The following is a 15,353-nucleotide window of genomic DNA, read 5'->3' as shown; positions in this document are numbered from 1 at the left end:
GTTTGGTTCCCACTGCATTTCTTAGTGTTTGCTAATTCTGCCCCTCCAGGACGCATTTTAGGTTTCACCTGCATTCTCCTTCCTTCTCTAAGTGCCAGGTGGACAAGAAGCAAATCTCCCCTCACCATTAATAAGAGAACTTGTAGCCAGTGAACTGTGATTTGTTTGCTGCAATGAATATATTTATTGTAAAGATTTGAGAACCGGTGTGCTTGATGTGTGGAAAGCTTCTGCCTTGCACACTGAGCAGAATGAACAGTGTCTCCTTTCCGAACCTGGCTCTTGGCCGTGTGAAAGACACCACGGCCAGGCTCTCTCGAAACCCTCGCAGAGAGGGTTTCGGTACTTTCTAGCTGAGAACCGAGGGGGATAAAAGAAGACAGCCGCGGTCTCTGACGCCTCATGGTGGCCGGAGGCCGCAGAGCACCATGGCGCCGGGGCTCGGGACTACCAATCCCAGCAGCCACCGCGACTCCCTGGCTCAGGTCTGCGCATGCGTCCTTGAGAGGGCGCTCCGCCTCCCCTGCTAACGGGTAACGCGCCTCCTCGCCCATTGGTTGGTACCCGCCGGAACCGGCCGCGCCGCGATGCGCACTGGGAGTTGTGGTTTTGTCGCCCACAGCATTAGTGAGGCTGGCGGGCTACACGTACTACCGTTCCCAGCGTGCCCCGCGCGGCCCGGAAAGAGCCGTCAGCGCCGGAGCCACGGGCAGACATGGCGGGGCAGATAGCTGTGCTGGGTGAGGCGGTGGCGCGGCTGGGCTGCGGGCTTTGGGGGAGTTTTGTTTCTGCTGTCGCGTCTTTCTGCCACCAGTGTCGCCCCGGGCTGGCCCTCCAGGGTGGCACGGACTTCCCGTCCTCGGTGTCTTCCGCTGTGTCCGATTCTGGGTTCCTCTGTACAGGAGAGACATGGGACTCCTTGAGCGGGTCCAGCGGAGGGCAGCAAAGATGAGGAGGGGCTGGAGATTTTAGAAGCAAAGGCTGAGGGGCTGAGGGTGTTGGGCCTGAGAAGAGAGGGGACCTCATCAGTGTATTGTTTCCCTTCCCATCAATGTATTCTTGCAGGGAAAGGTCAGAGCAGGGACCAGGCTGTGCTCGGTGGTGCCCAGCGATGGGACAAGAAGCCATGGGCAGGAATTGATGCACAGGAAGTTCTACCTGAACATGAGGAAGAAATTCTTCACTGTGCAGTGAAAGACTAAAAATTGGAACAGATCTCCCAGAGAGGGTGTGGAGTGTCCCTCACTGGAGATATTCCAGAAGTGTCTGGACACAATCCTCTGCCGTGTGCTCTGGGATGACCCAGCTTGAGCAGAGAGGTTGGACCCACTGTGGTCCTTTCCAGCCTGACCCATTGTGGGATTCTATGAAAGACAGAGTGCTCAGTGGCACATTGCTCAGAAATACCTGGGAAGATTTGCAGCCCAGAGCAAGCCAGAGCTTTCCAACCAGTCTGTTTGAAGCACTAAAATGACCACTCTTCCCTGCTGGGAAAAAAAGAGGTCACCCACTCTTTGAAATTTAACTTTATTCTTCTTCAGATTTTGTTTGTTGGGGCTTTTTTTTTTGTAATCATTTGAGGCATTACTTGATGCTAGAATTTTGGGTTTCATGTGTTTGTTGATTGTAAGTAGAAGTAAAAGAAAATCAACGAAACAACAAACTCTTCTGCACATAAACTGGTCTTCTCTTGGGTTTCAAGGTGCAGGAAAGATTCAGAGCTGTGGGAATATGCTTTTTTGGGAGCTGTGGCTGAAACAGAATGAGGTTCTATGGGTTTCTTTCCCCTTATTTTTAGACTTTTGATGAAGCTGGAGGTGTTAGAATTGTGAGTTTGCCGTTTCACTGTGATTTTGGGTGGCCCCATTAAGTCAGTGTCCTTTTGGGGCCATTCATAGGCAGCTCCTGCAGAAGCACTAATTACCCTGTGTTACTGCAGTAACATGCAGAGAGAAACAGAATTATTACAGCCTGGTGATATTTTTGGCTTGGCTGTCTCTTGGCCTTTATTTTCCTTGATCAGTTTAATATTTAATGCCTTAAATTCTTGACTTCTAGCCGCTCTCTGTTGAGCAGGAAATTAAAAACTAATTAGGCAGCTAACGAGGCTCCGGGGTGTGAAGTAAAGCAGCAGGAGGTGCAGTGTGTCACACAGAGTCACTTGTGTAGGTTTGTAGGTTTGCAGAGTGATGCCCTAACCCCGCCGTTCCCATCTCCATGTTTCAGGCTCTGCTGTGCTGGCCCTGCTCTTGGCCAGCTACCTGGCACAGCAGTACCTGCCCATGCCCACGCCCAGGGTGATTGGGATCGACCTGGGCACCACCTACTGCTCCGTGGGCGTGTTCCTGCCGGGCAGTGGGGCTGTGAAAGTCATCCTGGATGAGAGTGGCCACAGCAGCATCCCCAGCGTGGTCTCCTTCACGGACACGGGCGTGCACGTCGGCTACCAGGGCCTGGAGCTGGCTGATGCCAACCCCCAGAACACCATCTACGATGCCAAGAGGTTCATTGGGAAAGTCTTCACTCCAGAGGAGCTGCAGAGTGAAAGCAGCAGGTATCCCTTTAAGGTAGGCAGCCTCCTCCTGCAGTTCCCTCCAAGCAGGATGGAATCCAGGCTGGGCATGGAGACCCAGAGCAGCCCTGGGGGTGCTGTGGGTGAGAGGCTGGCCCTGGCCTGGCCATTGGGAGCCCAGAGCCCCCCGTGTGCTGGGCTCACCCAGAGCCCGTGGGCAGCAGGGCAGGGAGGGGATTCTGCCCCTCTGCCCCCTGTGCTGAGAGCCCACCTGCAGGGCTGCATCCAGCTCTGGGCTCCCAGCACAGCAAGGACAGGGACCTGCTGCAGCCAGCCCAGAGCAGGCACCGAGGGCATCAGAGGGATGGAGCAGCTCTGCTGGGAGGAAAGGCTGGGAGAACTGGGGTTGGAGAAGGCTTTGGGGTGAACTGTGGCCTTCCGACACCTAAAGGAAGCTTGCAGAAAAGATGGAGAGAGATTATTTACAAGGGCCTGGAGTGACAGGACAAGGGGAAACAGCTTCAAACTGATAAAAGAGTAGGTTTAGATTAGAAGCTAGGAAAAACATTCCTTACTGTGAGGGTGGTGAGGCCCTGGCACAGGTTTCCCAGAGAAATTGCAGATGCTCCATCCTCAAAAGTGTTCAATGCCAGGTTGGATGGGGTCTGAGCAACCTGGTCTAGTGGAAGGTGTCACTGCCACTGGCAGGAGATGAGCTCCAGGAAAGTCAGGAAAGTCCCTCCAAGCTGATTCTCTGATACCTGAAATGTGGTTGGTCATCTTAACAGACCTTGAGTTATATGGCCCAATCTGATGTGCCTGAAAACAAGAAGTATCCAGAGAGCAGAAGGAAACGGTTGTGGAAGTTGTGTACCTCTGCTGAGGTACACCTCATGAGAGCTGATAATGATTTTCCAGAGGACCTTGTGTTTCCCTATTGAGAAATGTGTTTCTGAGTAACCTTCTAGTCCCATCTCTGAAAGGATAAATTTAAATTTGAAATGCTAACTGTGCTTTGCTGAAACTTTACTTCTCCCTAAAATTGTAAAATAAAAACACAAACAAAAATCAACAAACCTCTTCCTCCCCAAAAAAACCAAAAATCCAAAACCCCAAAAAATTTTAAAGCCACATCTTCTCTGTCCCAATGTGTTTTTTGCTTCAGTACTTTACTACTTACTTGACCAGCAGCAGAACTTGAAAGTTGCTTTAAAAAAAACTAACCTGCATTATATGAGCATGGTGCAGAATTGGTTGAAAAAATAATTTAAAAATTGTGTACCGCAAGTGGTCTTTTCCACTTGCAGTGGAAGTGGAGAAGTGGAAGTATTTTTAATTTTTTAATATTGTTAAGAGAAGCTGTTTCAGTAGCAAGCTGTTTGTTTCCTTTCAGAAACCTGAAAGATAATCTAATGATTAAAAATCCACCCCTTCTGTCTTTGAATGAGGTGTTGGAAGTTGACTCCACAGTTTCTAGGTCTTAACTTTTTTTAATGTGTTTTACTAGGGCATAGTGAGTATCATTTTTTTGGATATACTTTCACCCCTTAAGTGGCATGTTTTGCATAATCCTCCTAATCAAGGAATAAAAGTGGCCCAGAAATGGCAAAAGCACATTTAAACTTTTCCTGAATTCAGAGACTATATGCAAATAAAATATTTGGTGGGAAGATTTCTCACTTGGGGGTTGTGTTGCTTTATCCTTCTAGATTGTCAACAAGAATGGATTAGCTGAATTTTCTGTGACAACTAATGAAACCTTTCACATCACTCCAGAGCGCATTGGCTCTAAGCTGCTGCTGAAACTGAAGAAAATGGCAGAAGCCAACCTTGGCATGTCCATTTCCAAGGCAGTCATCTCCGTGCCTGCAGAGTTTGATGAAAGGCAGAGGAATTCTACCATTGAGGCAGCTAACCTTGCAGGTGATGTCTCTCTGTTCCAGAGTTTTTCTTGGAGAGCTTGAGGTCTGTTTCACTAACATTAAGGTCTTTGTGGAGGATATAGAAACAGTGAATCAGTGACAGAGAAGCTTAGAGTGGATTTATTGTGAGGAACAGCTGAGAACTTCTGAGTACCAGCAGGTGCAGCTGGCTAATGCAGACATAGGTGCCTGGAAGTAAGTTTTACTTCAGAGAAAATAGTCTTTCTTATAATCTCCAAATAGTGAGACTATATAGAGCACCCTTGGACAATCATTTGAACAGAAATAGAGTGCCTGGAATAAATCTCCTTAGCAAAGTTTCTCTGGAAGCAGTGTGTCTGGGCACATTATGGTTTGTGATTTTGCTCTGATGCTGAAGCAGCACTATTTTAGGATTTAGTAAGGAAAAGAGTTCATTGGATATTACTGATTAGGAAACTACTTCTTTAGATCTGACACTTAACTTGATTGTGGTTAAAAAAGCCCAACAAGTAATGGCAAATGTCATTGTGATGTAAGAACTGCAGTTTGCTGAGTGTTGCTTGTTGTCTCTGCTCCTCACAGGGCTCAGCGTTCTGCGAGTAATCAACGAGCCCACAGCTGCTGCTATGGCTTATGGGCTGCACAAAGCTGATGTGTTTAATGTCCTGGTGGTGGATCTGGGTGGAGGAACTTTGGATGTGTCTCTGCTGAACAAGATGGGAGGGATGTTCATCACACGAGCCATGGCAGGTGAGAAAAGTGCTTTTGTTTCTCAAGGAGTGGGAGGTAAGGTGCACCTGAAGTCACCGTTGGAGGGACTTTTAAAACATACCATCCATGTCACAGAGTGTTTTCCCAATGCACCCTCTGCTGATTTTCATGCAAAAGTAAGTTTGTGGCTGGTTTCAGCAATTAAGACCCTACAGAGTGATAGGTTTTGGCAGTAAGTTGTGGTTTCATTTTATCCATTTCTGTTAACTTTTGTGCCCACTAGTAAAGTGTTGGTGCATGTTACACTTACTGTGACCAAACTTTGTGGAGTTGGGATTGTTTCAAATCTTTCTGTCACCTTTGCCCAAACTGGGAATATTGGCAGATCACTGACCAGTGCTTTGGTGCCTCCTTGCCTGGGGTTTGGTGCCAGTTGAGCTGAGCAGGGTTTGGGAATGCGCAGGCCATTAACCCAGAAGTTTTGGGATTGGTGTATGAATGGTTCATCCCTGGGCACAGAGCTCTGGCAGCAGTGTTTGGTCACTCTAGTGAAGAGACAGCCATCCTTCAGCTGGCCTGCATGCCAGCTGCCTGTGTTGCTTTCAGCAAGCAAGTTCTGATGTGAGCTGCTGCTGCTCAGTCCAGTTAGAGTGGAACAGCATGAAAGATTCAGCACCTTCGCTCTGATTTAATTAGACAGAGATCCACTAAGTGAGTTACTGTTTTTAGTCAAAACGAAACAGTGGAAATTAGTATCCATCATGTGTGCAGTGGAGAAGCATATTTGTCTATTGTCTCTGTGAGCTCATGTACTTGTGGTCCTTCTGTGATTGTTCTGGCCCTTGAGCACCATCTCTCAGTAAAAGAGAAGCTGCCTTCTGGGGCTTTGAAGATGCTCTGTCTGATGCCTTCTATTCTTTTCTTCCAGGTAACAACAAGCTGGGAGGACAGGATTTCAACCAGAGGTTGATGGTGTATTTGTATGATCAGCTCCGTCAAAGGTTTGGTTCTCTGCCCACGCAGAAGGAGGAGATTCACCGCCTCAGGCAGGCTGTGGAAGCTGCCAAATTAAACCTGACTGTCCATGAGGCAGCTACACTGAGGGTGCTGCTGACTCTGCCAGCAAACCAGCTGACAAGAGAACTTGCAAAAAGCCAGGTAAAAGCAAACAGTGCCTCACAAAACACAGAAGGCCTGAAAAATCTTGGAGACGCTTCCGAAGTAGAGGGCAACTTTGTGGAAGTCATGTTTGAAACAGAAATCTCTCGGAAGCTGTTTGAGATGTTAAATGAGGACCTTTTTGAGAAGATCCTTGTGCCCATTGAACAGGTGTTGCTGGAAGGGCACCTGCACAAGGCTGAAGTGGATGAAATTGTGTTAGTGGGAGGCTCCACACGGATTCCCAAAATACGTGAAGTTATTCGGGACTTCTTTGGGAAGGAACCCAACACCTCTGTGGATCCTGACCTGGCAGTTGTGACAGGTGTAGCCATCCAAGCAGGAATTCTTGCTGGGTCCTGGCCTCTCCAAGTCAGTGCTATAGAAATCCCCAACAAACATTTACGGAAGACTAATTTTAACTGAAGAGAAACTCTTCTCAGTTGCATTCCAGCTCTCCAAAAGGATCCATACTTATCTGACTGGCAATGGAACCTGATCTTAGCTTCATTCTATTCAATTTTCACCTGTTCCCATTAGGTGTTACTGGACACCTACCTGTGCTAAAGCTTGATGTTACTTTAAAGGTACAAACGAGTTCTGAAGTGTGCTGTGTTTACTTGGAGAGGGGATATTGGATGAAAATGCCAATGATGACACACCCACATTTTCTTGCTAAATTTTATTAGCAAATCCTGGAGTGGTGTGTATTCAAAGTATCAAGGGAGTGTGACCAAAGGTTTGAGATGATGTGATACTGAGGTATTCCTGGGTCCAGTGTATTTCCTTGGAAGGACTGTGAAGCAGCATTAATGCACAGAGCACTGGCAGTGTTCAGCTTACACTTATTTATCAGATTGAGCCATTTGAGCATATAAGCACCTTTCCTAAAGGCATCTTGCAGCTTAAATGAGACTGAGGCATTCACTTGATTCTTCTGCTGTTCATAACAGCATAATGGTATGCTGAGGCTCCATGGCAAATTGTCCCATGATTAGGAAACCTTATTGAAAACGTGGCTCTTGCCAGTGCAGTTTCTTGGTCTCCAAGGGCTTCATTCCTGACCTGGCTGTGCTGGTTAAACACAGGTGCTGATGTTCTCCACAGAGAACGAGGGTATATTGCCAAATATTCATACCTGCCCCTGCCTTATTTTAAAACTACAGTGATTTGATGTATCTTGAGGCCACACCTGCCTGTCTTCCCTTGAATTTGACCAACATGAATTTCATCATTCTGCATTTCCAAGTGTGTGACATCTTCTCTGTGAAGTGCTCCAAGCCATACTGTCCTCGTGGAGAAAGTGTGGGACAGAAGGGATGGCCTGGATGAAATGTAATTCCTGTAGCCCTAGTAAATGAAAATTGACCCAACTACTTTGTGCTTTTTAGTTCTTATGTGGTTTAAGTTTTTTCATATCCCTACTCTAAACGGAACAGAGGTTGTAGCTGTCCTGTTGGGAAAGAAACAGTGTTGTGTGCAACTCAGGGTTTGAGGTGGACTCTATTTTAGGCAAATAGATCACTATACAAATACCTTGAAAATGTGTTGTGAGGAGAACAAAGTCACTGATCTGAAAAAAAGAGAATTGGTGACAGTTCTCTTTGCAGGGATTAAGCAATAATCAAGCACCAGCTGAATTCTGTTATCTGCTTGGAACTTCCTACCAAAAAAAACATGTCTTTCAGCTAAGACTGTTTCAACATCCATCAGCCCAGTCTTCATCAAGTAAGCTCTACTAACAGGTGGTTTTAAGGATTTTCTTGTCTTCTCCAGAATAATGTTGTATTAACCTTGCTAAGATAAAGTGTGGGGCTTAGATTTATTGTTTTAACCTATGACTATATTAAAATAGGCTTATTACTCTCCTGGCAGCAGGCCTGATTTATGGCACTGCCATAAATCAGTTGTGCTGGTTCAGCTGTTTGCATAGCTATTGTCTAAATGCATCTTTGAAGTAATCCAATTAAAAACCTCTTAAATTGAATCATAGTTGCACACAGCCTTTCCATCAGCATTGTGTAACTTGACAGAGGATTCCCAAAGTACTGCTGACATCTGCTTAATTTTCCTGCATTGAAAACGAGGATTTTTTTTTTTTATTTGAGGATTCTTTCCTTCCTCTTTGAAAGTGACCCCAACCAAGTGTGGAGCTTCCAGTAAGTAAAACTCCTGCAGTGAAAGAAGTGCCTCTTCAGTGACACCATGGTTGGGTGCAGTACAGTCCTCAGTTGCTGCTTTGTAAATGTGTGTTCAACATCTATACCAACTCTTTAGAGTCACTGTGGCCTTTCCTCCTGCCCTGCTGTAAGTTCATCCCAAAATCCACTGGAGGTACAGTAGGACTTTGGTCTTCATGTCTTTAATGCACTTTGTTAAACAAGCAGACCTATATAAAACAGAACCACTTCACAGAGAAGTTAAACTATTAAAAGCTTTGCAGTTTTGGGACAAGTTAGGTAGGAGCTGTTAAAACTCTCAGAGCAAATAAATGAAGTATTTTTTTCTTTCACATTCTCCTTCACCCTGGGGGAGTTAAATCTCCTTCAGTGTTCATCTGGGAACTGGAAGGGAAGGGCAGGTTGTTTACTTGTAAAAACTAAATCCACAAAAGGGTATTTATTCGGAGATCTCTACAGGTTGGAGTTTTTAGTAGAGAAGTTACTATACACTGGATATTACAATGCATCCTTATTTATTAGATTTTCTGAATTATTTATTTTGTATCTTTTAATACTGTATTTTGGCACAAACAATTAAATTTTAAAGATGAGTCCACTGCACTAAGTGGATATTTCCAGGTATGCACATGGGCTGCTTACCGAAAGTCTCTCTGTAAAAAAGTTGATACTTGAAGGCTGAAATCTTCCTGTAATCCTTATGATTGCCTGTGGTGGTAGGTGTGTAACCAATTTCTCTAGCTAAGCCTTGTTTGGTGAGTTAAAATTCTGAAAGCATCAAGAGGCCTCAACAATTGTGTGTTCCCTAATTGTTTCCCAATGCAGATGATGAAATGCATTTTATAAATAACATTTTAGATTTTTAAATAAAAGCGATTTCTACCCCTTGGATCTGTCTTCTTTCACTTTCTCAAGGAAATTGTTCCTCAAATTCCTTTGAAATGTAGAAGATGAAGTTGTGTCAGCTGTGAGAGAGTTTGAACATTGAACAATTACAGTGTTTCATAAATGTTGCAAAGCTGGCAAAAAGCAGAAGTTACCATCAAATATGAGGGGTACAGCTCACTGAAAGAGAAGGAATGGCTTTGCTGACACTAGTCCAGCATTTGCTTTTCTCTCAGGCTTTGCCATTGTTCAGTCTGCAGCTCTCCCAGCTGCATTCTGAAAATAACTGGAAGTGAAAGGTTATGTTGGCCTGGCAGTAAGCACAGAAAGCTCTCCCCAAAAATTAAATAAAGCAAAAATTACCATGCACTGATACCTCTCCTCAGACTGTTTTCTCTAGACCTTGCAAAAGGGATTGGTTCCTAAGGTATTGATGGCTACCTCCCCTAGCCTACGTGCACATAACTTTCCCTTGGGCAAGAAATTAAGATTGTACTTGATACACCAGGTGTCAGCATTAAACTAATATAACAGGGCTGTACCCAGGAACTTTATTACTTTTTTTGTGTTTTTTTAAGCAGTTGATGGGGGATCTTAAGACTGATTACATGTCAGTATTAAATTTCAAGAGCTTCAGGAACTGCAAGAAAAATGGAAATAACTATTTATGTGGCCTACAGAAGCAGATACACTCAGCTGACACTTCAGGTAAATGTACATAACCTGTCCTGATTCTGTAATTAGTAGAGAGGTTTACATTAATATTTACCAGCAAAGAGGCAGCTCCACCTGACTGCAGTTTTTGGGATTCTTTCACAATGAGATTTTGTAATGCTCAGTTAGATATGTGAGATGTGGTTTTCAGTTTTTCAGAAATCACAAACTGAAAACTGACTTAATGGGGCGCATTTATTGCCTCAAGAACTACCTAAGTAAAAATGGGGGGATGTATTAAAATTAGCCCCAAGTGACATCTGTCTCTGTGTCCACACAACAAGCAGTTTTGTTTTTTCCTGAATGTGTAATCATAATAAGAATTTGTAACTAAATGAGCATAATATCAGTACAACTTAGACGAAGTTAAGAGCAGCATGTCAACAGCAGAATTATTTTTCAATCAGTCTTTACTAATGCAACAGTTTTAGCCATGAAAATCCATCCCTGCTTCATTCTGTTGTCCCAGTGCCAATATGATAAAACAAGTGATTTGTATAAAATCTGAATTTTAAGAAACCTGAGCAATACATACAGATTGTAGCTGTAGTAAACAGCAATGCTGCAAGGAGCTCTTAAGTCAGTTGTTTTATATGAAATATAAAATACTGCACCTATATATATGGAATGCCAGAAATCCTTTGCGTTTCCTTCAGAATTCACTTACTAGTTTTCATCATCTTATCCCAGCCTCTGCAACCATTTCAGAAAAGGCACTTTTTCACTGTAACAAAGTCTGTGGTGTATCATATTCTAGAATCCTTCCTGCATCCAGAACAAGCACTCTAAAATTCAAGAGCAGAAAGATTACAGAAGAAAAATTAGCTCTTCAGCCACATTTTCTAGTCCTAGTAAAGATATCTCTGGATTATGGGAACATATTTCAAGAAGTAATTTATTTTTCAAATGGCTTATCAAAACTTACCTCTCTGAATGCATGACTGTGTGTAACCTGTAGTAAACAATGTGCAGCTGTGAAACTCTCTTTTGATGCACTGCACAAAGTTATCTGTTTCCATGTCAACAGAAGCTGTCACCTCATCTAGAACCAGATTTTTGTCTTCTGTAGCAAAGCATGGGCCAGACAGACCAGCTGTCTATGCCCAACACTGTCAAAAATAGATTTGAGAAGGGCAAGTCAGGCACATGGAGGAAAGGGAGCACAAGATAAAGCTGAGATTACCATGGAGCATGTCTGTACTTCTTTCCTAACAATACTTTATGCTTCTGAAAAGACTACTGAAATATGTTCATCCTGCTTTGGAATTTTATTTCTTCTTGCTCAGCATATCAATTGTAGTTAAGGTAGGACTTCAACACCCATGGCTGAATCTTAAAAGAGTCTTCAGTTTTATATTCACATTATAGTGTGCACTAGGAATGAGCCAGATTGAATGCTGAACCACTTTTCAATAATGTTCAGTGTAACAGTTTGGATACCTGTATATGTTAGCTGTAGTATGCACCTTCCAGGAATGTCCTCCTGAAAATGATCTGTCTGAAAAATTCAGGTTGATACCCAGTACACTATTGTACCTGTGCCTTTGCTGCTGAAAGCTGCAATATTTGTCTCCTCAGTTTAGAGTTCTTTTATATCAAGTGTCACCCTCCTTGCATAACTGGGGGTTAATGTTTCAAAGTTAAAATTGAGGTTTTTTGCTTAAGCAAATAGAACAAAAGAATAAGCTCTCTGTACCTTGGTGGGTTTCGAATTTGTTGGGTTTTTTTTGGTTGATTGTTTTTTGTTGTTTTTTTTCTTCTTGTTTTATTTTTTAAATTTAAATAAATGAGCACTTTTCTACCCAAATCTAATGAGGTGCTGCATGAGTTGCAACACCACACCCCCCCTTCTTTACACTTGAGCTGAAAATAGTCTTGGCTTCTCATACAGCACAGGCCATCAGAATTTATACCACTGTGACCAGTTGGTCACCTCAAAAAAACTTGCACTACCAGAATAGTTCTACTAAGAATGACAGGAGATGTGTCATTTCTATCCTGATATCTTCTGAAGCAAATTTTCTGGAAGGATCACATAGTACTGGAAAATAACAGCATTAGCACTTGCTTGATAATGTACCTGAGATTTTCACCACCTTCTGAAATCTCATGGAGGAGCTTCTTTGGCAGTGACTGGACAAAATCCTTTAAGTCACATAATTCCAGCACCTCCCACAGTTCAAGATCAGAGTGTTTTCCTACTGGATCCAGATTTGAAATCTCAGAAAACAAGATTGGGTTCCAAATAGCAGCAGAATGTGAATGCACAATTCCAACATGATCCTAAAATGGGCTGTCCTAAATCCTTACATTAATAGAAGGAATTGAGACAAATAATCTTGGGAATGGAAATTTTAACAGTTTGAAGCTGGTGAATGGAGGACAAAAATTGTGTGCAGACTCTGTGAGCTCAGTTCTTCTTTAAGGTGCATCATAAAGGGCAAGAGATTTCTTGTGCATTCTCTGTGCTCTGGTTTTGTGGCTGACTAAAGGCCTGCCACAGCACGTGAATTATTATGAAGGTTTGTGAAGCACTCAAGACTATATTCATGAGCAGTGTTTAGAAAAATTAGAAGGCTATGACTCTAAGTTAAACGTCCTTAATTTCCTATAGGAAAGATGACATGTTCAGCAACAAGAACACCTGCAGAGATTTATAGACTGAATTAATGCTCCCAGAGATGGTGAACTGACACCTTGACCAAATGCAGTCACAGTGGCAGTGACCCAACAGGCCTAAGAGGCCAACAACAATCACTAGCAAGTTACATCCAAACAGAGCAGTGACAATTGTGGGGGAGCTCAGTGACCAAACAGCACAGTTGAAGGGGTAGCAGAGCTTGTGCCTGTTCCTCATTTAAACTTCATGTTACTTGCACTAGGACAACATTAAAGTAATTTTCTAATCTGTACTTTATTGTGATTCTTAAAAGCTGTGTGTATGAGGTGTATTTGGCTGATCTGAAGAAGTTACATACACACTGTCAGCTTTGCTATTTGCCATGCCCTTGTTTCTGTCCCAGATTTTTACCTTCCTCCACTCTCCTGACCTGTGCAGGTCAACACTCCAGACTGCACCTACTCCTCACAAGCTTCAGTCTCCCTTTTTTTCACCTTTCAGTTCTATTCTGAGCCCAGCCTGAAAGTTCACTGCACTGTTGAGCTCCTCTCAGTTCAGTTGTCTGGATGTGGACCCAATATATTCCATCCCCAGCAAATCAGACTCGCAACTGCAGTTGAGAAAATACTTTGTAATTACATACCTAAAATTCCAGTAAAAACCTTTTGCAAGGTATCACTTTAAACTCAGTAAAGAGATGTAAGAAACTAAAAACTGCAACTGCAAAGGAAGACATTTTTATGAAAACAAATGTCCAAATTTTTCTATCAGTGATACTTATGTCACCAGCAGCATCTTCCTGTCATAATACATAATTATGTAAAAATTGGGCTAAGAAACTGCACTCCCCAAACGCTGCCCTCACCAGCATGGTAAGGCATTGTAATAGTTACTGACAAAATACACATATGAAATATTGGATTTTGTTCACTTCTCAATAAAGATTACTGGAGTATGATTGCCATCTTTAAAGATGGAGTTACACCTGCATTATAGCCCACAGCTGTCCTGGTTGCTGCAAACAGGTTTCAATCATGTCCACATATTCAGCATTCCAAGTATATTTTCAAAGTGTAATTTTACAAAGGAGCGCATTTTCACAAGTCATCCTGATGACAACAGTGTGAAAAATAATCATTAAAGAATTTATTTCCCAAGGCATAAATGGTGTGCATTGCCTCAGAGCCCATATTTTCTAAAGGACGATTAGTCACCAACTTGTCAAGTCTATTTAGGAAGGGATTATCAATTTACAGGAATTGCCAGCATCAGTGTAGAAGACAGTAAGTCTTACATTTCTTCCAACAAGTCAGAGTTTTTTTGTTTGCAATCTTTAGATAACTTATTTTCATAGTTAAACACAGGGCATTGCAAAAGCCTGGTGGGGTTTTCTCTTGCCTGGAAGGGAGCAGTGCTCTTAAGCTTAGTGGTTAGAGAAGAATTTTTCTGTAGAAGAGGCTTGAGACGGAAGAGAAATGAGAGTTGTTCTGAGAATGGGATTTCCCAACACCACGGAATCCCAGGGGTTAGAGAGGGGATTAGAAGGGGAAATAGCATTTGCATATGACCACAGATCAGCATATCAAGGCTTGTGTAAGAATCCCATTTTAATCTTGAGAAACCACACTGTAATGTTTTTAGATGCTATTTTATCCAAAACTTCTGGGTATAAATTTAATTGTAATAACGCCATTCTTTTATTGATAAGCCACAGCAATCTTGTACTGTATTAAAATTAAATTTTCATATCTTTCTTCAGCTTGAATACTTAGCCAGCAGTGTGTGGGATCCCCCTAAAATTATCAGGGTGGTGACTCTAGCAGTCCTGAGCACTTTGGGGGTCAAAGTCCTGAAGAGGCAGTGCCAGCATCCTCCTCTGGTTTGCATAAGGCACTTTTGAAGCAGATAACTCTGAATTTCAGTGTGAGGGAGAGTGCATCTTTGTGGGAAAAGATGCATAATGAGTGTGCATAACAACAATGCAGCAAAGTGAGACAGGAAATAGCTGAACTCTGGAGTTTGTGAGAGTGTACCTGGAACTCAGTCTCACCAGGAAGGATTTACCTGGCAGGGAGCTGTCAGTAGAACCTACAGTGTAACCAGTAAGAGGAGTTGGGATTTCTGAATTTCTCAGAAGCACAAGTGCCACTGTTGTTGAGCACAGTTCCCTTGTCACAGGACAGAGACATGAGTTCACCCCAGTTCAACATCCTGATGAATACCACAAAACTTTCTGGGCATTGATTTGGTAAGGGAGTCCTTTCCCATGTTTCAGAGACCTTTGAAACCATTTCATGGGGGGGTTATATCAACATTACTGTGAGCTGGGCTTATTTCAGTTTTCAGTTCAAGAGAAACTTAAAATGTCCTTTCTTTTCCTTGTTTCTGTGTAAAAGAATAAATGTTAGTGGTTTATTCACAGCTAGTGGCATTAGGTACGTATTGCAGTACATATGTAAGATTTTCTTCTAAGATCAGGTGGTTGGCTCTTGTATAAACCCAAGAAAGGCTGTACTGGGACTGTTGGCAATTTGGTTTTAGTGGTGTTGATCTCTCTATGCTTTAACTTGTATATGAATGAGTGTATACAGAGTGCATCCTGAGGCTCCCTGAAGGTTTCTTGGGGCACTAAGCTTTTGTTGTAACAATAATCTAGATTAAAAAGTTGT

General features: G+C 43.0%; 1 protein-coding gene across 1 annotated transcript; it reads left to right on the top strand.

Annotated features, from left to right (window-relative positions):
• The first annotated feature begins 715 nt into the window (after nt 1-715).
• HSPA13 (heat shock protein family A (Hsp70) member 13) lies at nt 716-9,332 on the top strand. The gene is made up of 5 exons (XM_058825531.1): nt 716-740; nt 2,227-2,567; nt 4,222-4,435; nt 4,999-5,166; nt 6,056-9,332. Exons 1-5 carry the CDS (start codon nt 716-718, stop codon nt 6,709-6,711), a joined length of 1,404 nt encoding a protein of 467 aa, XP_058681514.1. The 3' UTR covers nt 6,712-9,332.
• The last annotated feature ends 6,021 nt before the right edge of the window (nt 9,333-15,353 follow it).

This window comes from Ammospiza caudacuta, chromosome 2 (assembly GCF_027887145.1).
Source record: "Ammospiza caudacuta isolate bAmmCau1 chromosome 2, bAmmCau1.pri, whole genome shotgun sequence".
NCBI lineage: Eukaryota > Metazoa > Chordata > Aves > Passeriformes > Passerellidae > Ammospiza > Ammospiza caudacuta.
The sequence above is the reverse complement of the archived record's forward strand: the minus strand, read 5'-3'. Positions and strand labels throughout refer to the sequence as shown.